Raw genomic sequence first — 25,421 nt, forward strand, 5'->3', positions numbered from 1 at the left:
TGGCCGTGCGGAGCGCCGGGCTCCTGACCCGCTCCTCTGGTGCGCTCCTTCCAGCGGAGCGCCGCGCGGATCAAAACATGTCGCCATATTAGAAGCTTTTTTTGCCCCCCAAAATGGAGGGGGAGGAGGCTGGCAGGCTCATTAGCAATGCAAATCACTTTTTTTTTTCTTCAACGGAGGCTCGGGCACCTGCTGTCTGGAGCATGCGCCGGCTGGCTGCCCCCCCCCCCCCCCCCTCCCCTCCCCCCTCCTCCTCCCGCGCTGCTCTCAGTGGATCAGATCCGTGAATGAACCCCGGGATCAGGTCGATTACTCAGCAAACAGGAGTCTAAGAGTCTGCTTCTTTTACCTGCTGTCTGCACTCACCACAGTCACATGATCACATGATCAATATGATGATCTCATGATCAGCATAATCAACATGATCAATATGATCACATGATCAAAATATAAACACGATCACACGATCATTATGATAAACATGATCACATGATCAACAGGATCAACACGATCACATGATCGTTATGACAAACATGATCAATATGATCACGTGATCAATATGATCAACTGAACCAGCCGTGGTTACTGATCAGTACCGAACCTGAGCCGCTCAAGGAGCAGAAACTCTTTTCAAGCTACCGTGAAATCCACACCGAGTCCATGAAGTGAGGTTTCAATCCTCACAGGAGTCCAGCAGAGTTTCAGTCCAGGAGAGTCTCAGTCCAGAGGAGTCTCAGTCCAGAAGAGTCTCAGACCAGAGGAGTCTCAGTCCAGGAGAGTCTCAGTCCAGAGGAGTCTCAGTCCAGAGGAGTCTCAGTCCAGAAGAGTCTCAGACCAGAGGAGTCTCAGTCCAAGAGAGTCTCAGTCCAGAGGAGTCTCAGTCCAGAGGAGTCTCAGTCCAGAGGAGTCTCAGTCCAGGAGAGTCTCAGTCCAGAGGAGTCTTAGTCCAGAGGAGTCTCAGTCCAGGAGAGTCTCAGTCCAGAGGAGTCTCAGTCCAGAGGAGTCTCAGTCCAGGAGAGTCTCAGTCCAGAGGAGTCTTAGTCCAGAGGAGTCTCAGTCCAGGAGAGTCTCAGTCCAGAGGAGTCTCAGTCCAGAGGAGTCTCAGTCCAGGAGAGTCTCAGTCCAGAGGAGTCTTAGTCCAGAGGAGTCTCAGTCCAGGAGAGTCTCAGTCTTGCTGCACACTGCACTCTAGAGAGTGGACCACTGTTGGACTGATGTTGGACCGCTGTTGGACCACTGTTGGACCACTGTTGGACCCACTGTTGGACCACTGCTGGACCGCTGTTGAACCCACTGTTGGACCACTGTTGGACCGCTGTTGTACCGCTGTTGGACCGCTGCTGGACCGCTGTTGGACCCGCTGTTGGACCCGCTGTTGGACCACTGTTGGAGCGCTGTTTGACTGCTGTTGGACTGCTTTTGGAGTGATGTTGGACCTTCTTGGACCGCTGTTGGACCCACTGTTGGACCACTGTTGGACCGCTGTTGAACCCACTGTTGGACTGCTGTTGTACCGCTGTTGGACCACTGTTGGACCACTGTTGGACCCGCTGTTGGACCCACTGTTGGACCGCTGTTGGACCCCTGACGGACGTCATACAGTTCCAGCAGCTGCTGGTTTGGGGGCGCTGTCAACCCAAAAGATCACTGACCAGTAAGGCAGAAGAAGAAATCCAGCTGATTGGTTTAGACTGGAACCAGAACTTCCGTCCCAGCAGCCGGTTAGTGATTAGTGGCTAATGCCTAACCACAAACAAGCGTGATTTATAGTCTTCTAACCATCTATCAATGAGTGCCTCTTCCCCACCTTTAATCGTGTAGAGCAGAGCAAAGAAGTGAACATGCCCATCCGCTGTTCTTCGAATAAAAACTGGGAAATTCATGTCTGTGCTGGAGTTTAAGACTTTATGAATCACTCATAAAGACAGGACTTAAACTGGATCCTGTTCAGAGACGGTTCTTTATGGTCCTCAGTGACTGATGGATGTTTGAACTGTCGACCTTTGGCACATTTTTGCACTGAAACTGATGTTGAACTATGGAAATGTGACTGACTGGAGAAGCAGAAGGATTAGATCAAGACCGATTCTTCCTCCTGCATTTCATACGAGTAAGACGAGATGGACACCTTGAGTCTCTTCTCTGTTTATGGATTTAGACATTCCTTCTTTTCCCTCCTTCTTTCGATCTGCTTTCATTTTTTGATAGTTTCTTTTTTTCCTTCAACTAACTAACTAACCAACCAACCAACCAACCAACCATCCATTACATCAGCCATCCAACCAACCACCCAACCAACCAATCAACCAACCAACCAAAAATCTATCCAGCCAGTCAACCAACGAACCAATTATTCTGTCAACAAGTAAACCAATCAACCAACCAGTCAACCATCCAAACAACCAACCAAGCAACCAACCAACCATCACATCAACCAAACCAACCAACCAACCAAACATCACATCAACCAACCAACGTCCAAGCAAGCAAGCAAGCAAGCAAGCAAGCAACCAACCAAACATCACATCAACCAACCGACCAACCAATCAACCAACCAACAACCAACCAATCAACCAGCCATTCTATCAACCGACCGACCAACCAAACAACCAACCAACCAACCAACCAACCAACCAAACATCACATCAACCAACCAACGTCCAAGCAACCAAGCAATCAACCAAACAACCAACCAACCAACCAACCAACCAACCAACCAACCAACCATCACATCAACTAACCGACCAACCAACCAACCAACCAAACATCACATCAACTAACCGACCAACCAACCAACCAACCAAACATCACATCAACCAACCGACCAACCAACCAACCAACCAAACATCACATCTACCAACTGATCAACCAATAAACCAACCAACAATCAACCAATTAACCAACCATTACATCAACCAACCAACAATCAACCAACAACCAACCAACCAAACGTCACATCAACCAACCGACCAACCAATAAACAACCATTACATCAACCAACCAATCGACCAACCAACCAACCAACAACCATTACATCAACCCACCAAACAATCAACCAACCAACCAACCAACCAACAAACCATTATATCAACCAACCAACAAACCAACCAACCAACCAACCATCCATCACATCAACCAACCAACCAACCAACCAACCAACCAACCAAACATTACATCACATCACATCAACCAACCAACCAACCAATCAATCAACCAACCAACCAACCAACCACCCAACCAAACAAACATCAGATCAACCACCCAACGTCCAAGCAACCAAGCAAGCAACCAACCAACCAACCAAACAAAAAAACTATCCAGCCAGTGAACCAACCAACCAATTAGTCTGTCAACAAGTAAACCAATCAACCAACCAGTCAACCATCCAACCAACCAACCATCACATCAACTAACTGACCAACCAACCAACCAACCACCCAACCAACCATCACACCAACCAACCGAACAACCAACCAACCAACCAACCAACCAAACATCACATCAACCAACCAACCAACCAACCAACCAACCAACCAAACATCACATCAATCAACTGACCAACCAAACAACCAACCAACCAACCAATCAACCAATCAACCAACCATTCCAAAAACCGACCGACCAACCAACCAACCAAACAATTAGCTTACCAACCATCACATCAACCACCCAACCAACCAACCAACCAAACAACTGACCAACTGACCAACTAACCAACCAACCAACCAACCAACCAACCAACCAAACAACCAACCAACCATTACATCAACCATTTTTATTGATTGTATTTATCTGAATCAGTCCCTCTTCTGTAGTTTTTGTGTCCATCAGCCTTTCATATTTTCATTGTTTGCACCCGAAACATATTCAGACCTTGATGTTATTTATCTTCATGATTGGGTAGATAAGTTCAGACATATGAGGGGAAAGAGGGTGGAAGAAAAGAGGAAGAGGAGGTGGAGGAGGAGGAGGGTGAGGAAGAAGAGGTTGTGGGGAAGAGGAGGACGGCTCATTTAAAATAATAATGAGAGGAGAGACGAAATAAGAAAAGATGCAGCAGTAGCTGGAGATGAGAAAATAGTGAGCAGAGGGAACATACAGAATGGATAAAGAACATTAAAGTGGAGTGAAGAGGAAGAGGAGAAGGAGGAGGAGGAGGAAGACAAGGAGGAAGAGGAACAGAAGGAAGAGGAATAGGAGGAAGAGGAAGAGAAGGTGGAAGAGGAAGAGAAGGTGGAAGAGGAATAGCAGGAAGAGGAAGAGGAGGAAGAGAAGGAGGAAGAGGAATAGCAGGAAGAGGAAGAGGAGGAAGAGGAATAGCAGGAAGAGGAAGAGGAGGAAGAGAAGGAGGAAGAGGAATAGCAGGAAGAGGAAGAGGAGGAAGAGGAATAGCAGGAAGAGGAAGAGGAGGAAGAGGAAGAGGAGGAAGAGGAAGAGAAGGAGGAAGAGGAGAAACAGGCAGGAAGAGGAGTAGGGCAACGTGGAGGAAGAGCAGGAGGAAGTTTAAGCCCAGCTCATATTCTCCTGGTTGTGGTCTTGGTCCTGGTCCTGGTCTCAGTCTTGGTCTTAGTCTTAGTCTTAGTCTTAGTCCCAGTCTTGGTCTTGGTCTTGGTCTTGGTCCTGATCCTTGTATTGGTTGTGATCCTGGTCCCGGTTCTGGTCCTGGTCCTAGTCCTGGTCCTAGTCTTGGTCTTGGTCCTGGTCCTGGTCCTGGTCCTGGTCTTTGTCCTTCTCCTCATCCTGGTCCTGGTCTGGTTTTTCTGGAGACTCTTTTTCTTCAGAGTTTCTCTGTCACTTCCTGTCAGCTGAAGATACTTCCTGTCATTTCTTCTTCTCTTGTTCTGCTGGTTTTTGTCACCGTTGTTAAACTTTGTTTGGCAGTCTTTGACCTTTGACCTTGGGAGCTCCGTGCTCCTGGTGTGGAGGTTTGACCTGCTTCAGCGCTCACTGGAGCTTTCTCTGCCTTTCTTCGCCTGCCAAACAAGAAGCCAGAGTTTCAACGCGACGCCACCAAGAGGTTATTTGAGAGGAAAAAAAATAAAATATGAAAAAAAACAACAACAACATCAACAAGCGGAGAAGGGCCAGACTCTGCTGGAAGACTTAACAGATAACATCCAATCGGCATTAAGCTCCGCAGAGCGGCGGCGCTGCAATATTCAGCTCGCTTTCCAAATCAGCCGTTCCACCCAATGCCCTGCGAGTGTGTGTGTGTGTGTGTGTGTGTGTGTGTGTGTGTGTGTGTGTGTGTGTGTGTGTGTGTGTGTGTGTGTGTGTGTGTGAGAGAGAGAGAGAGAGAGCGGCCTCCCTCCTCCCCCTCCTGCCTGCTCGCTGTGGAAAACAGGGTCAGGCCGGAGAAAAAAGAGAAAGAGGAGCACATGATGGGCAGATAAAGGCCTGTCTGTGTCTGAGGCAGAGGATGAGAGGAGGATGAGGGGGTGGGGGGGCAGCCTGATGAAGGGGCCTCTGTGTTGGAGGGGGGACTGGAGGCTCTATAGAAGGCCGACAGAAGCAAGGCATTGAGTCTGGAGGCAGTAATCGGCTCTCATAATGATGCCACTATGGACGCCCAAACCCATCTCCCTGCCAGTGTGTGAGCTGTGATGGAGGACCAGGGGGCTGCTGTAGGGGGGGGGGGGGGGGGGGGGGGGGGGGGGGGGGGGGGGGGGGGTTAGTCCTCCACAACGGAACCTGGTCCAGACCAGCTGATCCGGCATCACTTTGCTCTCCAGATGAAGACCTCCAGGACAACCCAGCAGGACACTGGTGTGGGGTCCGGTCTGGGTCCGGGGGTCCTTTGATGAGTCAGTCTCCGGCCCTCACAGCTGTGTCCTAGCGGTGGACTGGTGCACTGGTTGCCTAGCAACCTTGTGAATAGTTCCCAATAAAATAGGAGAACAATGAAAGAGCCAGTGAGAGGCCAGCGTGCTTCTCTTCCTCAGCTGGTTTCCCTCGTCTGTCTTTACTGGAGGAGCCGAGCGCTAACGGAGCAATGCTAACCATGCTAACCAGGTCTCTTCGGTCTGTGGTCGAATGTCCCCCGCCGTGATCACGTGAAGTCGCATCCTCACATCCTCTCCCGATTGGCTGAAACGACGGAGTCGTCTGATTGGCTGGAGGGATGGAGTCGTCTGATTGGCTGGAGGGATGGAGTCGTCTGATTGGCTGCAGAGAATCAGAGATTAAAATGAACTCAGAAACAGAAAGACCCTGCAGGAGCAGGAGCAGCAGGATCAGCGTCAGGTTGAGGATCTGACCATCAGTTCGGATTCAAACGTCTGACGTTCAGCCCTCCGCCTCTCAGCTCACATTTCGGACTTCTGAGGTTCTGATGTTTTATCTTGACTTCAGTTTGAGCCTGTAATGTTGCTCAGCAGCTCCTCGGCAGCGTTTCCCCGAACAGTTTAATGCTGACTGCTCTCTGGAGGAACGTCTGATGTCTGTCTGATCAGGAACCTGAGAAACCGCCGTGGACTCAGTTCTTGTCCTGGACGGTGTGTGAACGACGTTCTGCTCTGTTTAACACATCAAGCCTGTGTTGCGTTCAGGTGCTTCACGTAAATGAGGAGCTGGACGACTGGAACATCAGCAGCAGACGGTCAAGGTTGAACTAGGAACCCGGGAAGGTAGAACCAGAGCTGTCAAGTGAGGGGGTAGGGTTACAGAAGGTTGGGGAACCCTAACCCTAACCCACAATGATGGAACAGGCGCCATTTCTGTCCAACAAGTGTTCAGTTAGTGAGTTTGAAGCCTGCTCGTTCAGAATCTGATCTGAGGCTCTTTTCTTCCTCCAAAAGCTTGTTTTCCAGCTGACGATCAGCTGAACGTTCCTCTGAGACCTGAGAGGAGAACAGCTTCACACAGACTCCCAGGGTCAGTCAGCCTGATCACATGATCAATACCTCTTCCTGAGCAGCACGCCGCCTCAGTTCCACACAGAAGAAACTGATCCAGAGACGACTGCTGAGGAACGTTGGCGGAACCCAGTGCTCACTGGGTTGAACCCGACTCTCCCGCCACGTCCTCCAGTGGAAACGCTGAACCTCTGGCGCCTCTTGGCATCCGGCAGCACAACGGTGCAACACAAACGGCAGAATATTGATCCACATCAATACGATTACATGTTGTTATGAAGAAGTCTTAAAATAGGAAGATGGACTGAAACGTCAACCAATGAAACAGTCAACCAATGACCACATCAGGAAACGGTGCAGCGGCTCGACGGGAACATGCAGAAACGGTTCATGAGCTGAAACGAGAAGAGGGGGGATCAGCGTCGGACCGGAGAGCGGTTCTGAAGGCTGGCTGCTCACCTCACCTGCGGCGGGCCATGATGCCTGCTGCAGCCAGGGGCTGCTCCAGAAAGGCTGTGGGCTCCATATCCCAGCATGCACCAGGGCTGCTTCAGGAAGGCTGCGGTCCAGAGACTCCAGTTCAAACTGACGGTTGTGTTTTCCATTGTACTCCCATGGTTCCTCTGGGAACAGTCACCTGAGTTCTACAGAGAGGTTCAGGTTCTCAGGAGGGGCGGGGCTTCTTGCTCTGGAATGATTGACAGATCCGTCCAGCAGCTTTCAGGTTCACCTCTCCTCCAGTTGTTGTTTCCACAGTTCCTCAGGTTGTTGACGAGTTGGTTGACTGAAACTAGGGACCAGTCCTGGATGATCTGCTCTAAAGAGCCTCATTCGGGATTCTGGATTCCAGCTGTTCTCTCAGGAATCTTTGGTTCTAGCAGTGAAGAAGATTTGTGGAGTTTCCAGAACCTGAAGCTGAACCGACTCAAAGCTGCCAGAACAGGTTTTCTTTGTCTGGCTCTGGTCGGTTTCTGCTGGCTGTCCTAGACCCCCCCTCCTGCTGGCTCACCGCGGCCTCGGGGAGCGCTGTTACTCCCGGGTCGTTGGTAAACCTGGTAACCGCTCACCGTGTCACGGCATCATGGCGGTCTGGTGGTCTGGCGGGGCTGAGCGTCGGTCTGGTGGAGTGGGGTGTCGGTCTGGTAGGGTAGAGCGGCGGTCTGGTGGAGCTGAGCGGCGGTTTGGTGGGGCGGAGCGGCGGTTTGGTGGGGCGGAGCGGCGGTCTGGTGGAGTGGATCGGTGGTCTGGTGGGGCGGAGCGTCGGTCTGGTGGAGTGGAGTGTCGGTCTGGTGGAGTGGAGCGGCGGTCTGGTGGGGCGGAGCGGCGGTCTGGTGGGGCGGAGCGGCGGTCTGGTGGTGCGGAGCGGCGGTCTGGTGGAGTGGAGTGTCGGTCTGGTAGGGTGGAGCGGCGGTCTGGTGGAGCTGAGCGGCGGTCTGGTGGGGCGGAGCGGCGGTCTGGTGGGGCTGAGCTTGGTTGCTGTTAGTGAGTGAACCTCCGGGCCCTTGAGCCTCAAACATGGTCTGGACAGCGGCACAGTACAGCTAGCGAATGTAGAAGACTGGTTTCCCGGTGTGACTTGGGGGCCTGCGTCCTCCTGATGGAGGCAGTCGGTACGGGATGGCCGGCTGGTCCTGGTCAAATGCAGACACACTGTAAACACTGATTATTGACACGTAAATGACGTGAAGACTGGAATCAGTTCATATCAAAACCGTCCATGACCACACAACACCGCAGTCCTGACTCTCTGTTAGCACCGCCCCTTGCTGTTTGACACCGAGCAGCGGCGCGGTGGAGCAGTGGTGTGTATGGCAGTGACACGGTGCAGCAGTGGTGTGCGCGGGACCTGCTCCTTCACATGGACTCAGGTGTGACAGCCTCGCGTGCCTCCTCCTCCCTGATCCCTCTGATGGGTTTAACAGGCTTACATCAGCTGTGGTGTCATTTGAAACTCTGCGGCTCCCCGCTGGGAGGGCCCGGCCGGAGGTGGAGGTCAGCTGAAGGAGGCTGAGGGTTGGTCTGGAGGGAGGAGCAGCTGGAGCAGCAGGTGGAGCAACAGGTAGAGCAGCAGCTCTACCTGTGCACGGGGCCCCCACCGTACACACCGCTCCACATTCAGTATGCGTACAACACTCAGTCTGGGTCTTTAAATATCACCATGACGACAGCGAGAGCAGCAGGACACAATGCTCCTGGTCCTGGTCCTGGTCTTGGTCCTGGTCCTGGTCCTGGTCCTGGTCCTGGTCCTGGTCCTGGTCCTGGCCAGGCAGACTGTAGTTTCCTGTCATTTCTCAGCTGGACTCTGAACTCATGGCTCCTTGTTTACCAGGTTTCTTGTGTTTGTTGTTGTTTTGTTTCCGGTGGTTTAAACTCCAGATTATTAGATTCCATGGAGAAATTCAAAAACAGTCAAACTCTCTCAATAGAGCTCCTCTGATGGAAACAGGGCAGACTAAACCAGACTGAACCAGGCTGAACCAGATTGAACTGGATTGAACCAGACTAAACCAGACTGAACCAGACTAAACCAGACTGAACCGAAATGAACCAGACTGAACCAGACTGAACCAGACTGAACCAAATGGAACCAGACTGAACCAGACTAAACCAGACTGAACCAGACTGAACCAGACTAAACCAGATTGAACCAGACTGAACCAAATGGAACCAGACTAAACCAGACTGAACCAAATGGAACCAGACTGAACCAGACTGAACTGCACTAAACCAGACTGAACCAGAGGAAACCGCACAAAACCAGATGAAGCGAGAGTAAATCACACTTAACCAGACCAAACCAGACTAAAACAGACCAAACCAGACTAAACCAGACTAAACCAGGCCTGTTTCAACACATTGGAAAGAATGTCAGTAAATAATCTTATGTTCCTACAGGTAAAGGGTTTTCAAGCCGAAGCAGACTGAACAAAAATGCTTTATCATCATATTTATCATGGGAAAACTAGTTTGTTACAAGTTACTGCTACTTTACTCAATACAGCCAAAACTAACTTGTTACTCAAGTAATTAAGTCCAGAAACACTGTTCCTCAGTGTGTCCAGGAAGGAAGAGGCTCTATAATCTGACGTTAGAGGAAGATGCTCTATAATCTGGATGTTATGTAAGTTAGTACTCAGTTACTTAAAGATGCTTCAGAAAGTAATCAGATTACTGTTGTCACAGTAATCTGTTTTCACACCAGCAGCAGTCAGAGCTTGTTTCCACTATTGAAGAGTTATTGAACAATCGTTTGAGGTGCTGCCACTTGCTCTCTGCACCCCCCCCCACACACACACACACACACACACACACACACACACCCTCAGATCTGCTGCAGCATTTTCCCCAATGAAGGAACACAGTGGAAAATAAATGGACCCTAACAGCGTCTCACATGAAAGGCTTTCTTCAGAGCGCCCCCCCAACCCCCCCCCCCCCGCTCCCGATGCTGAACCGCCACGGCGCGGATAATTAGGGGATTGTATTTTGAAAATATAGGTCTGCATGGTAATGAGGACACAACGCTGAATGAAGTGAAAGAAACTCGGTCTGCAGAGCGGCTTCAGTTCAGCACCCAGGAAGAAACCTGTCGCTGCTGCTTCCTCGCCAGGGTCCAACATGTGGCCCACGGACCAAACCTGGACCCCGACGGGTCAAAACTGGACCGCCGGACAGTCAAACCTGGACCGCCAGTCCACAAAATGAATGAAAACCAATGACATCTGACAGGAGCATACTGTGGTGTGTAAAAAAAGAAATAGCTTCCTTCAGTTTGGAGGGCAGGACGGATAAGAACAGCAGCTGCTGACACATCTGGAACACCATCAAAGAAAACACAACTGATTGTTCATCTGAAAGTTCCAGGAATTGACCCAGTACTGTGATCGGAACCCGTCCCCCTCTGACCTGAGTGTGAATCACTTCAGTCCATTCTGTCAGCTGTGAGGATAAACAGGTGAATCTTCCACAAAGAAGCAGACTGAAGCTCAGACTGCAGCTCACTGCAATACTCAAGGTTTCTTTCATATTTATTAGCAAAAATCCCAAGAACTCAAACAAAAACTGACATCAGTGAGTGTTTTTCCCTGGTGTTACTCACACTGTGTGTGTGTGTGTGTGTGTGAAGATAACGTGTGAAAACCAGAGGACAAACAGAGACGGAGGCAGGATGTAGCAGCGGTCAGGAGAGGCGGAGATATGCGGCGCTGTGGGTTGAATCCACTTTAAATTGGCTGCTCTCCTCGCTCTGGATTAAACCTGGGCTTAATACCTTCTCACTAAAAGGCCTGTCCGTTCCCTGGGAGGGCAATCTGCTGCAGGAACACACCCGGCTGTAATCCGCAGCAACAACAACAACAACAACAACAACAACAACAACAACAACAACAACAACAACAACAACAACAGTGGCGGCAGCAGCGGCGCTGTATCTGACGCTTGCTCAGGCGAACTCGCTCTGTGTCAGCACTTCCCAGTCCAGATCAGAGCGAATTAGTGTACCCAGACCCAGACACTCCATAAATATGTGTGAGAGAGAGCTGAACAGAGTCCAGGAGGGCTGGACCGACGCAGGAAGCTCGCTGGGAGGTTTATGGCCTCGGAGCAGGCGGGGGAAGAAGAGGAGTCTGCTCTCTGGGGTGGAAGAAGAGCAGCTTGTGAGAGGCAGTGTGGAACAGGCTGATGAAGACTTTCCCGCTGGCACACACAGCAAATCTGAGCGAGTTTGTCACCGGCGTGTGAAACAGGAGGAAACACCTGAAAACCGTCGCTGAGGATTCACCTCCAGGTCAACGCACCGCTTCAAACTTGAGAGGGTGTCACGAGCCTGAAGACACTTCCTGTCCAGCCTGACGACAGCACCATAGATGTCCCTCCATTGTTTTCAGGGTGTTCCCCTTACTTCAGATTTGAGCGTGGCAGCCAATCAGAAACCTGCTGCGTCGTCTCACCGTGTTGGTGTGCTGCAGTAGTCGCTGTGTTTAATTTTCACAATGCTGTGAAGTGGATGAGATTTCAGACGGACGCCGGCTGAACCTGAGAACATCAGGATGTTTCCTGTGTGAAGGGAGGAGAACGGTCCGCTCACGCAGCGGTTTCCAGGGAAAATGCTAAACTTTCCTTGTGTTTTGGCAACTGGAAAAGCAGCATTTTCAAAACGGTCAGGCTGCGTGTCGAGGTAGAAATATATTTGCTGCAGTACAGCAGCAGACCCTCACTCTGCTTGCTTTGATGCTGGACAGGACAGAAGTTTTCAACAGGAATGTAGAATTTAGTCACCGCTTTCCGCTCTTCAACACTGAGGAATCTCTGAGTTTGTTTCACTCTGCCTGAACATCACGCCGTATCTTCTGGACGCTTTCTGCTCCGTTAATGGAGGATTAAAGCAGCAAAGGAAGAAGTCACTGATGGAGCCTACATGCAGTTAAAACGCAGCTGAACATTCTTCATCTTTCTGTCGTTTGTGGTCAGTGGTGACGCTTTAAGCTGAGCTTCCTCTCGCTGTCAGGTTCTTCAGGCTGCAGCAGGTGCAGTCTGGGAGCTGGATCTCTATTCTGCACACTGTTTGGTCTCACACCAGGGAACAATTGATTCCATTTTTATAGATTTGTATCAGGGATTTGTTTGGCTGCTATGAAAGTAAAGGAGGCTTTGACTTCAGCAGTGTTTTCAGCTTCTGTAAGCTGAACTGTCCGAACCAGGAATGGATCGGCAGCGTGGCAGTGAGCGGGGTTTGGTTCTGCTGGGGACCAGGCTGCTGGTGTTATTCACAGGAAGTCCAACGAATGTGCGCTGATGGCTGTGTGGCGCTCTCAATCAGGCAGCACCGCCAAGACGTGGATGAAGTTCAGCCACAGCGGCGTATCCCCACTGAACAACAGTTAGATGTCATCCCACCCATGTGCGAAGGGAGAAGGTCGCTCTGGAAAGCCTCACATTGAAGATGAGCTCCTACAAACAGGAGCTCATGGCGTCCGTGCACCTGGTCCTCATTGACATCCGTCCACGTTCAGACAGTCAGAATCTACCTCCACCGCCTAGAACCCAGAAATGGTGGTTCTGAGTTCCTGTTGGTCTCGTTGGTCTCGTTCAGCCCTCCTCCAGCCCCCAAGGCTTCACCCTGGACCAGTGAGGAGTTGGAGCCATTTTCAGAAAGTTGTGTTTTTCACAAAAACCCCCGTTTCATCTGCAGCACTGCAGGGTTTGAGTCCGCCGGAGGAGCAGAGGAGCTCAGCGTTCCGTCTCCAGGCTCCTCATCAGAGCCCCTCAGGAAATACAGAAAGTAGGCGGAGAACAGAAGCTGCTGTTCCTCTCTGCCTGGAGCTGACCTTTGACCCCAGTCCAACAGCAGACCACACACTGGAGAGCAGAGATGACTGATAGCTGGATACTCAACAACGTATCTCTCTATCCATCCATCTGTCATACATCATCCATCCATCCATCCATCAATGGGGACTGAAGTGCTTCGGCCCGGTTCTCTTCGTTCGGCCGACCTCTGACCTCTGAGAGCTCCATGTTTCCTCTCCTGCAGCATGAGTCCGAGTCTTGGGGGAAGTCCAGATTTTCCTTGCTGAGCTCCTGGAAGGTTTTCCAGGTGAATTTGCAGCTGGATCTGAAGTCCTGGTCCGCTTGTTGAGGCCGTTTTTCTAAAGCGTCTCGTCCGAAAGCCATTTTCTCTTGAACCACTGCGGCACTTCAGATCTGGTCTGATCTGGTTGTGAGAGGAGGAAGATGCTCTATCGTCTGGTCCAAAGTGTGAACGCTGGTGATTCCTGCATGTTGGAATTCTTTCCATTCAGTGCCGATCGGAGTTCAATGAGTTTTATTTTTGAAAATATGTGCTTGACATTAATAAACAGAGCAGATGAATGTGGATTCATCACGGAGCTAATGAAACCTTGGCGTCCTGAGAAAGCGGTGTGCGAGCAGGGATCGCACGCCGTCTTTCCTCCGGTCACAGGACCGCCGTCCGGCCGCTGTGAATAACCTGATTAAAGGCCGGTCGGTGCACAAACCCAGTAAATGGATCCGACTCGGTGCTGACACGCTTCACGCTCCGCTCAGCCTCTGTCTGAGAGGTCACTGGTTCAATTCCCACAGCAGCTCTGCTCTTTATCAGCGCAGGTCCGGCAGCTCGGAGAGCAGAGCCCTGAGAAGTGTGATGGCTGTGAGTGGGCCTGCAGGCAGCGTTTCACTGAACGCCACTGACGGCCTTTCATTGTAAAGCGCTGCCGAGCGGCGGCGCTCAGGGCTCCATGTTTCACAGTGTAACACCATTCATCACCCTCACCGCCGTCCTCACACACTGAGCTTTCCAGTGGGACGCCACTGCAGTGTGGAACGGCCTCTGAAGAGAAATCCAGAGCTCAGAGCGCCGCCATGATGGACCAGACGCGAGTTCCGCCTGACATGAGCGTTCCTTATGGTCTGCTTTAGCATTAATTTTAGCGTTAGCATTATCCAAAACTACACAGCCTTTCTGCACTGTGGATGTTATTATGGGATGCATTTCTAAGGGGATAACTGTCAGAACTGTTTAGACGACAACAGGAGTCTGGCGACGTGTCTGGCGGCCGTCGTCGATCGTGTTTCTACATTTTGCTCGGCAGCCAGCTGTTGGACTTCTTCAGCTGTCAGTTGGTCTCCAGGCAGTCCTGCAGTGAGACGGGGGAGGACAGGAGTCTGGGGGGGGGGGGGGGGGTCCAGAGGAGTGACTGTGGCTGTTTGGATTCGTTCACATCTATCAGAGTTAAAGGATTTAAAGTCCCAGCTCAACACGCCGGTGGATCTCTTCTCTGATTGGACGGTCATCCAGTTGTTCAGCGTTTTGAGTCCTTGACGAGCATTTTGTTAGTTTTTCCAGAGTTTTTAGAAGAATATAGTCCTGATGAGAAGGACGCAGAACGTGAATATCATTAAACCTTTCTCAAGCTTCTCAGACTTTCTGGAAGCTTCAGTTTGCTTCGTTTTGCTTTTGCCGCTTTTTGACTTGAGAGCAGAAGCCTCCCATGTTTATGGATCATCAGTGGAGGACCAGCGTTGCTGAATGGTGGATCGGTTTGGTGTAGACTGTAGAGGTTTGTCTTTTCACTCCTGTCCGTGTATTTGGTGGGTTGTTTGGGTCCCTTTGAAAACTTTATTCTGATTCAAGTTCAAATCCAAATAGACCGGTGGGTTTATTCTCCTCTGGAAGCAGAATTATATGATAATTAGACGACTTCATTCTGGTTGTTTTGCTTCTTCGTAATGACGGAATATTCCAAGCCAGTTTTCTCTGTGGCGCTTGTGGCGGCAGCTTGTGGCGGCCAAGCGTTCACAGCAACGTCGCTTTTTGATCCTTGGATGTCGGCTCTTCCTGTCATTGTGAAGCAGAATTCACCAAGCGTTGGATTGTTCTCCCACTAATAGGGAACGTGAGCTGGTTTAGACCATGGTGAGAGGGTTAGTTTTACCCTACCGATGATGTGTTGTTGCAATAGTAATCCTGCTCACTGCGGTCCGCGTTTACACTAGAATGGAGACGGTTTAGTTAACGGCAGTTTAAGAAGAATTGGATATAATGAAACGAGCGGATCGACGGGCGCTGAACAACACAGACATTTTCAAAGCTGCAGCGTCAAAGTTAATCCAGAAAGAAAGACCAAAAAAATCTCTGTTTACTTTCTGGAGACGTCAGTCCGTCATGGCCTCCCTGTCCAATCAGAACGCTGCACACACCCCGAAGGCAGAGAGGAGTTAAACCTTCATTTTTCCCACGAAAACACCAAGCTCAAGAATATCATTCTGAATTATCTCATTCAGAATAAACCAATCCTGAATTAAAAATACCATGTAATTAACCCAAATTTTCAAAATGTGTCCTCGGAAGTCCAGAACGAATTGAACTCTGATACCAAATGCAAAAACAATGCGTCCCGCCTTGAAATGTCGCGTAAACAAGTCTGTAAATCAAAGTCTGGTAGTGAGAATGGAAGTGGATATTTCACCGTCTGGAGCTCAGAGTGTCTTAAAATTGAATCCATCTCTCAGTTTCAGTAAAAAGCTCCACTGTTTCATCTTCCAGCTGTGAAGGGTCTTCAGGTTAGAAGCATCCAGAACGAGTCGCAGATGTTCTGCTGGACGTTCCTTCATATCTTCCATCTGGAGGCTGTCTTTGGTAACTATCGCAGATGTTGATGATCTACCTGTGAGTTGACTGTGACTGCTGCGGTTGAGGTGGAGGTGTGAGGGGGAGCTCTGTTATCGCACTGTGAAGGCAGAAGCAGTGATTGGCCGTCCGCCTCCTCCCCACTGAGCCCCATTAGGTCCTGGAGGGACTCGATTCCCACCAGAGGAAAAACAGCCTCCGGAGAGCAGCTGCCATCAGGAACACGTCTCCCCGTGAAACTGCAGGAGTGTCACTTCAAAGACGTCTTGAAAACTCTGGATACCTCTGACGCTGGGTGTTGGTTCCCCGGTCCAGTCCATCCATTCAGGCCAACACTCTTCAGGGTTCTTCTTCTCTGAACTGTTATTCAGAATAAACATCACAGTGAAGAACAAATTCAAACATTCATTTACAATGTGATGAAATCAATAAATGGATTCTTTTAAATCAGTTGAAACTAAAATACTGTTTAGACGGCAACGATTTAAAACCAACATCTTGGAGAAATGCTGAAAACAGCGTAGTTAACATGAAATGCCAGGGGAGCAGGACCAGGACCTGGAGCAGGACCAGGACCAGAACCTGGGTCAGAGTTAAACCCTCATTTTGCGCTGCTTGCCTTGAGGACCCGTGGCGTCTCGCAGCTGGAGCCTCCATTGAAATTCATGTGTGTGTTTCCACTGGACGCTCCGCAGCCACACGGGGGCGCTAGTGACCCACAGCCTGTCTGTTCTCTCTGTCTGCTGCAGACAACATGCAAGGGAGTTGAGGAAGATGCACAGAGTCTGCTTTCACTACCAAAACAGATCCACGCCGCTAACGCGCTGTCGGCAGTCCACAGCCGCTCCACACATCACTCACTTCTGCTGAGTAGAACAGTGATTCAGACTCAGCCAGATGTTTCATGGAGAACCCGCTGTCCTGCCGTGAACATTAACCACAATACCCACAATGCCTTGTGTCCATCTGCGCGGCAGCAGCCCAAATAGTTCAAAATACATCAGAACATCATGTGGATGAAAAAACTAATCTCCACAACGCAAAGGCTTCTGGTGGGTGATGAGAGGACTCCACTGGACAGCCCGAAGCTAAGCTTCTGCAGCGCGCTGGGTGAGAGCCGGGCTGTAGAAACTCTGATGTCTTCCGCTTCCAGGGAAATCAGCACCAGTGGTAGAAAGGGTGATTTTCAGTCACTCCGAGCAGAGCTGTCATGTCAACGAACCTTCAAGTCTGAACGTTTTCCATTGTGACTTGAAAAGGTTGTGATATGTGTGTCATGGTTATATAGTTAAGGGCTAGTAGGCAGGGTTAGGGTTAGGGTCAGAGGGTTTGGGGTTCAGGTTGGAGGGTTAGGGCTATGGGGTTGGAAGTTATGGTTGGAGGGTCAGGATTAGGGTTATAGGGTTGGAGGGTAAGGGTTATGGGGTTAGATTTCAGGATCAAGGCTTCAAAGGATGGAGGTTTTTTGTTATGGGTTAGTAGTTAGGGTTCAGGGTTAGGGGTATGGGGTTAGGGTATGTGGTTATAGGGTTTTGTCGGTTAAAGGTTAGGGTTCGGGGTTGTAGGGTATGGGGTTAGGGTTAGGATTATGGATTATAGGGTTGGGGGTTAGAGGTTAGGGTTAGGGTTATAGGATTGTGGGGGTTCCAGCAGGAGGAATCAGCTCAGCAGCCTCTGGTCTCTGACCGAATCATCTTTCCTCGGGTCAGTGGGACGGAGTCCTCGGCTGTGTGTGAACGGAAGCTGCTGACTGTCTGTCTGCAGCGCAACTCGCCAACACACACAGTCAGAGAAGAGTGTGTGACTCACTGACTCTGCTTCCCTCAGTCTGGAGGCTCCAGTGTGAGAACCGAGGTTTGGGATGATTCGCCGTCCAGACGAAATCAGCCGATCGGGACAGAGCGACATCAATCAGCAGTTCTTTCGAAAGAAGAAAGATGTTTATTCATGAGGCCAGATGAGGGTTTTTAACGTGGACCTAACCGAGAGCTCAGAGTGAAGAGTGGTCCTGTTTCCTCCAGCGAGCAGAACGAAGCGTCTCAGCTTCTTCATGTACCTGATGAATGTAATGTATGTTCACTGTTTCTGAGGGAGACGGACGTGGACAGTCCCTGATCCTGGAACTCTGGACCCCCCAACAAGCTCGGAGCCTTCAAGCCTGAGAGCTCAGAGTTGAAATCTTCAGCTCGTCGCTTCGACTCGTTTAACGCCGACAGCACGGCGCTTCGCGTCCTCGATCTCTTTCTCTTGACTCTGGTTTTGAAACGAGGTTTTGGGAACGGCTGCCTGGTCTTTGCTCTCCGCTGTGTAATTAAGAGAACGCTGAATTTAGGACCGAAGGAGAGACTGAGAGAGAAGGAAAGGTCCCAGACGAGAGCGGCAGAGTGGGAGGAAGAAACAGATGGAGAGACGAACGAGTGATGCAGGGAGGCAGGGCTGTTTGGATGAATAGTGTGAATCATTGATCAGCAGATTATCAGATCAGGGCCTTTGTAGTCTCTGTCCAAACTGACGGGACTCTGAACGCTGAGCGAACGCCGCCGCCGCCGCCAAACACACACTCTGTCGGAATGAAAGGCGGCGGAGCGGTTCCCCTCCGGGATCGAACCGCCCGTCAATTATTCATGGGAAAAGGTGCTGAGCGCCGTGTGGCGTCTGAGGAGGGTTGTGTGTGTGTGTGTGTGTGTGTGTGTGTGTGTGTGTGTGTGTGTGTGTGTGTGTGTGTGTGCTTGTCCAGCCGACCCGGTTTCCCCGCGTCCTGCAGCAGGGAGTGTCTGAGGTCAAAGGTTAACACAGAGCCTCATGGGGCCCAGACCTCCGGACGCCTTTGGACTGGATCCCTGTCTGGATCCTTACCATCGACCTGTCTGTATCGGTCCAGAGCGCTGATCTGAAACCAGCTCATTTCACCGTTTTCCAACAAACAAGCCTCAAAACATGGAAATGAAGAAAAGACACAAACGTTTCATTCTCAGCTTTTAAAAACTGCAATCTAAATACTTTTTATCTCACGTTTGTTTCTTGAACTGCTGAATTTCTTCATTTTTTCATAGATTTTTGCTGTTTTAGTCATTTTGTCACCTCAGCTATTTTCACCATCCCGGCTGTTCCCGGCTGTTCCTGGCCGTTCCCGGCCGTTTCCGGCTGTTCCCAGCCGTTTCCACCTGTTCCCAGCCGTTCCCGGCCGTTCCCGGCCGTTCCCGGCCGTTCCCGGCCGTTCCCGGCCGTTCCCGGCTGTTCCCAGCCATTTCCAGCTGCTCTGCTTTCTCTCGTGGCCACAACACTTTGTCCGCAGTCAATTTATTATTTTCTGCTGTTTTTCCCTTTTTGTCTTCAGTTTTTATTTAAATGTTTGAGTGAATCTGGCTGCTTGATCAGTTTTGAGCCTGAAGACTGGATCCTTTTTGAAATCAGTGGCGTGCAGAGGAAAGGCTAAATGTTCATTTCTCTGGAGTTTCGTGGAGGTTTCAGAGCTTCACCTGGCCTGTGGAGGCCGTCACACACCTTTCAGTTCCGGGGTCGATATTTCTACTCTGAATGACTAAAATCTGAAGAAACACTAAAGCATGTCAACACCATTTGCTTGGGGGTCTGTCTGAATTGGAGCCTCTCTTGGCCCAGTTTTGGCCCCTGGGTCTCAGGTTTGAAACAGTTCCGATCCCGGAAGTGTTAAATATACACTTCTAAAACTGAGCATTTTGTGTCTGGCTGGAAAATATTCAGCGCTATGTTTAAAAAGAAATATGTAGACAAACTAGAAACAGTAAAGGTGAATATTATGAGAAGTGAAAACTCATGACGACAGAGCTGCACAACAAACACAACACATTTCTGCATTTACAGTACAGAATGACAGCAGTCTGGGACACGAATAACTTATTGCATAAAGAACGACATGAATCCTGGGGAAGATGTATTCTTCATCTGTATCTTCTTTTTCAAGTTGCCAGGAATCGCTGTTTTTAGAAGTGTTGTGGAGTCCGGCTGGTGAAGATTCGTCCGCAGCATTGGCTCATTGTCTCTTTTCTGACTCCCGACCAGTGTCCTCAGCTGTTCTACAGGTACAGCAGAGGACGCTGTCAGAACGGCATTGCGTGAGCGTGCACGTGAGCGCGAGCCGTGGCGGTGGGGAGCGGCTCAGTGTGACGCGGCGGCCGGTAAATCGGTCCGACAGGCGGCGAACTGGTCGGCCGTGGAGAGATAATGGGAGTCAGTCAGTCAGTCAGTCAGTGGGCCGTCCAGCTCCCAGCGCCGCGGCGCCGCAGCCGGCTCGCCAACATGGCAGCCGGTCAACCAGTAAGCCGTCCAGTCGGTTGTGGCAACAACATAGTGTGAGATTATCTGGAGCATGTGATGTGTGTGTTTGCAGCTCGCTCCGTCTGCACATGTGACGCCGCCTCCACCTGAGAGGCTCCCAGCCTCCTCCGGGCTGAGTCGCTCTGCCGGCGGCAGTGTGTGGCGACCGCCACTGCACTCCGCTGCTGCACGCCGCCATGACGCCTGCCGCTACACACCACTGCTGCTGCTGCACGCTGCTGCTGAAGGCCGCCACCGCATGCTGCCAAAGTACAATGCTGCTGCACGCCGTTGCTGTACGCCACCATCGTACGCCACTGCTGCACGCCACTGTTGCTGCACACCGCTGCTGTACGTCGCCACTGCACACTGCTGCACGGCGCTGCCGCACACTGGTTTGGTTTGGTTTGGTTTGGTTTGGTTTGGTCTGATCGGAGCCTCATGTGGGCTAGTTTTGGCCCACAGACCTCGTCTTTGACACCCCCTGGTATAGAATACTGTTTGTGGCACGCCCATCCGTCTCTCGTGCTTATTGGACAGCTCCTCTGAAGGACGGCTTCATGCCCACTGATCTAAACGGGGTTTGGTTTGTTTGTCTGGCAGTGGATCACTGAGGACGTGAATGTTGGAGGCGCGGCTGAGCAGGAAGCATCATCGTTGTGCTGCATTTCCCACAGAGACTCCCCATGATGTTCCGCTTCACTCCCCATCAGCCCTCATCAGCCCCCATCAGCCCCCGGTCCAGACCAGACTAAATGAGCATCTAAGCTGTTGATTCTGACTGTTAACCCTCCCTCTCCCACTCTGCCCCTCTTCACCCTCCCTCCTCCTCCTCCTCATCTCTCCTTCCTCTGCAGGAGTTCGGAGGACGAGTAGGATGCTGAGAGTCTTTCCTCCTCACCAACACCGTCCGACCTGCTCTCCATGACCTGAGAGCGCCATCGCCAGTGCAGCGGGAGGAACGCCACACCAGAGAGAGAGAGCGAGAGAGGAGGGCAGAAGGCCACCGGCGGACGGACAGGACCACACTTTTTCTACTTGTTATTTGTTTTCCCCTTTCTGAGATGGCGGCGACGGAGGCCAGCGCGGCGCCGGTGGTTCAGGAAGATGGAAAAACCCCCGAAAGCAAGCCGGCGGAGGCGGAGCCACCGGCGAACAACGCCAACTCAGAGACTGTGAACAGCGAGGCGGCGGAGAGCGACGGCACGGCGGTCAACAGCGAGGCGGCGGAGAACAAAGAGACAGTGAGCAACGACACGGCGGCGGCGGCGGGAGCCGAGGAGGGAGCGGCGGCAGGCGGCGAGGAGGCGGCGGCGCCTCAGACCTCAGAAAACGCCTCCTCCGCCGAACCCAAGACCTCCTTCCTGGACTCCTTCCTCAACAAGAGCGGCTTGGGGAAGGTGATGGGAGGAAGGAAGAAGAAGGAGCAGAGCTCGGCCGGCGGCGGAGAGGAGAGCGCCACCGAGGGAGGCGAGAAAGATGGCGAGAAGGGCGGTGACGAAGCCGCTGCTGCCGCCGCCGAGGGAGGAGCAGAAGGAGGCGCAGAGGGAGAGGGGGCGACGGAGAAAACGACAGAGAACGGAGAGAAGGACGACGAGAAAAAATCAGAGAAGGGAAAACCGGCCGAGGCCAAATCCACCGTCCGAGACCTGATCAGGAAGCCGGTGGCGAGGATCTTCTCCCATCGCAGCACCGAGAAGAAAGACGGCGCCGCCGGAGAACCCCAGAAACAAGTCAAGGTCCGCTCCAAGTCCCTGGACCGGCTGGAAGATCCGGAAGCACTTAATGCCACCGCAGACTCCACCACAGAAGAAGGAGCGGCGGCGGCGGAGGGAGCGGCGGACGGAGAGCCAAAGGCCTCGTCGTCCTCAGCGACCACCAAGCACATGAGGCGCTGGCACTCCTTCAAGAAGCTCATGGCCCAGAAGGCCCACAAGAAGAGCGGCGGCGGAGACGACGGCAAGGAGGACGGAGCGGACGGCGAGGGGGGCGGAGACTCCTCCACCCTGGACTCCAAGGAGTCCGGGCAGAAGCGCTGGAAGCTGAAGCGCTCCTGGACCTTCCAGGGCCTCAAGAGGGACCCGTCCATGGTGGGCATCAGCGGCAAGGCCAAGGGCTCCGACAAGGACTCGGCCGACGGCGCCAAGCCGGACGAGGCGGCGGCGGCGGAGGGCGGAGAGGAGGCCAAGCCGGAGGGGGCGGCGGAGGAGGCCAAGACGGAGGGAGGCGAGGAGAAGGAGAAGGCGGAGGGGGGCGAGGAGGAGAAGGCGGCGGCGGCAGGAGGAACGGTGACGCAACACGCCAACGAGATCTGGACCTCCTTCAAGAAGCGCGTCATCCCCAAGAGCAAGCGGGCCAACACAGAGTGCGCCCCCGCTGGAGAGGAGGACGCCGCCGCAGGTGAGGAGGCCGTCTGAAGACAGTCCAGGTCCAGGTCCAGGTCCAGGTCCAGGTCCCCAGGACCGCTGAAAACACAATGTCTCCAAAACACTCTCCCGTGAACTTTATCATGACTGTCAGTGTTTAGACTGGACTGTTCTCCGTGTTCTCATTCCAGAAACAACAGCACCAACTAGTGGACCAACATGGACCAACGTGGACCAACATGGTTTTCATTGTTTCTGTCCTTTGTGTTGTCATGGCAACACCAACCGTTTCTGACGTGAAAAACCCCAATCCCATACGTTTCAGATGAAATTCCGTGTAAACAGAACCTCACGCTTCGAGGGCCTTGATGCCCCCACCTCCCCCCCACCCCCACCTCTTTCTCTGCAGGCTAAATTTAGTCCTCACTGTTGACTGAAGCTCCTCCGTAATTTGAATTTCACATCAGTGGTTGGATATTTTATTCAGGAGAATGTTGGGTTACATGAGTTCACTCAGAGTGAGCAGCACTGGGAACACAAACACACTTTTAGGGTGATCACACAGCTCCGAGTTTCGTTCCACACACAGCTGGACGTGTGTGTCCTTCACACTGAAGACCAGGTCCACACACACTGCCGACAGAACTGCATGATGGGAAAAAAGTGCCGGAGTCTTAGGATCTCCGTTAAAGACTTTTCAAGTCAAAACTTCACGTTCCCATGGCAACGCTTTGAGAACCCCGTAGCTCTCATGTTGGTCCAGCCGTTTGTGCTGTTGTTTTAGTAAAGACAACACGGAGAACAATACAGTAGAACATTAACAATGGAGAACTCAGACATTCATATGGACAGAACACCGAGTTGGATTGTTATTACGGTGATTGTTGACTCTAAAACGAGGACCCAGACCAGGAGGATCTGGACCAGGACCAGGAGCAGAGTTTCAAAACGTTGTGTTTTCAGTGTCGTCGATCACCCAGAATGCTCTGAAAGTTTTGAACGAATCCTAAGACCAGGAAGACCTGGAGCCTGCTCAGTCACAGTGGGCGTGTCCACCAGTGTTCACGGACAAGTTTGACGAGGTCTAAAGTTTTGATCAGGTGGTTGACTGGTTGGTTGATCAGGTGGTTGACCGGTTGGTTGATCGGGTGGTTGACCGGTTGGTTGATCGGGTGGTTGACCGGGTGTTTGATTGGCTGGTTGACCAGCTGGTTGACTGGTTGGTTGATCAGTTGGTTGATCAGTTGGTTGATCAGTTGGTTGAGCAGTTGGTTGATTAGTTGGTTGATCAGTTGGTTGTTTGACTGGTTGACAATTTGATTGACCAGCTTTTTTACCGGCCTGTTGATTGGTTGGTTGACTGGTTGGTTGACTGGTTGGTTGACCAGCTGGTTGACCAGTTGGTTGACCAGCTGGTTGACTGGTTGGTTGATCAGTTGGTTGACTGGTTGGTTGATCAGTTGGTTGAATGGTTGGTTGACCGGCTGCTTGACCGGCTGCTTGACTGGTTGGTTGACTGGCTGGTTGATCAGTTGGTTGATCAGCTGGTTGACCAGCTGGTTGAGTGGCTGGTTGATCAGTTGGTTGGCCAGCTGGTTGACTGGTTGGTTGACTGGCTGGTTGATCAGCTGGTTGATCAGCTGGTTGACTGGTTGGTTGACTGGCTGGTTGATCAGTTGGTTGACCAGCTGGTTGACTGGTTGGTTGAGTGGCTGGTTGATCAGCTGGTTGACCAGCTGGTTGACTGGTTGGTTGATCAGCTGGTTGACCAGCTGGTTGACCAGCTGCTTGACTGGTTGGTTGACTGGCTGGTTGATCAGTTGGTTGACCAGCTGGTTGATCGGTTGGTTGATCGGTTGGTTGATCAGCTGGTGGGTTTACTGTTAATCAGCAGCTTCAGATGAAACATTGCTTCCAATGATCAGACTTTGCTCACAGATGTTTGACCTCTGACCTGTGGTCGTCCTGCAGGTGAGGACGGAGCAGCAGAGGACGGAAAAGACGCCAAGTCAGCCAAAGCCAAGCGCTCCCACTTCGGCCGCGCCGTCTCCCTGAAGAACTTCATCCTGCGGAAAGGAAAGTCCACCAGCGTGGACGCGGGCGAGGGCGCTAAGGAGGAGGAGGAGGAGGCCGGCGAGGTGGCAGAGGAAGCAGCTGCTGACGGGGAAGCGGCCGCCGCCGCTCCCGAGGAGCCCAACGACAAAGACGCCACCGAGAAGACGGCAGCCGAGGAGAACGGCGCTGAGGCGCCGAAGGAGACAGAGAAGACGACGGGCGAAACCCCGGTGACCAACGGGGAGAACGGCTGCTCCAACGGCACGGCGGAGGAGAACGCCACGCACAATCACCAGGAGGAGGAGGAGGAGGAGCAGAAGACGACGGGGAGCAGCCCCGTGAAGAAGAGCAAGGAGGCGGGAGGAGTCAAAGACGAGGCCAACGCCAAGATCATCAACGCCACGGCGGCCGTGAACAGCGGTGAGTTCGAGCGCGCCGACCGGGACACTGAGCCTCCGAACAGCCGCAGGGACGGAGACGCTAACCGTCCACAGCAAGTCGCACTCCGTCTGCAGGAGCTAGCGTTAGCATCCGGGGGCAGGGCGGAGGGCGCGGGGGCGGCTTCTCCTCAGAATGGAGGCCATGAGGACAGGGCGGCAGAGGAGGAGGAGATGAGGAAGAGGCACCTCCGACAGGCGGCCGCGGTCATCGTCCAGAGTGTGATGCTGGCGGCAACTGACCAGCTAGAGCGCGAGCTGCTGC

At 52.1% G+C, this 25,421-nt stretch overlaps 1 protein-coding gene across 3 annotated transcripts in view; it reads left to right on the forward strand.

Annotated features, from left to right (window-relative positions):
* LOC115400468 (cylicin-2) overlaps positions 1–25,421 on the forward strand; it is a 30,005-nt gene that overhangs the window by 1,671 nt on the left and 2,913 nt on the right. The window contains exons 2-3 of one of the 3 annotated variants that reach the window (XM_030108341.1): positions 21,159–22,698; positions 24,633–25,139. In XM_030108341.1, the coding sequence (XP_029964201.1) occupies positions 21,363–22,698; positions 24,633–25,139 (1,843 nt within the window). In that variant the 5' untranslated portion in view covers positions 21,159–21,362. Of the gene's footprint in view, positions 1–21,155; positions 22,699–24,632; positions 25,140–25,421 lie in introns of all 3 variants that reach the window. The other 2 variants (XM_030108340.1, XM_030108343.1) reach the window with 2 other exon arrangements.

Source organism: Salarias fasciatus, chromosome 14 (genome assembly GCF_902148845.1).
Source record: "Salarias fasciatus chromosome 14, fSalaFa1.1, whole genome shotgun sequence".
NCBI classification, from domain to species: domain Eukaryota; kingdom Metazoa; phylum Chordata; class Actinopteri; order Blenniiformes; family Blenniidae; genus Salarias; species Salarias fasciatus.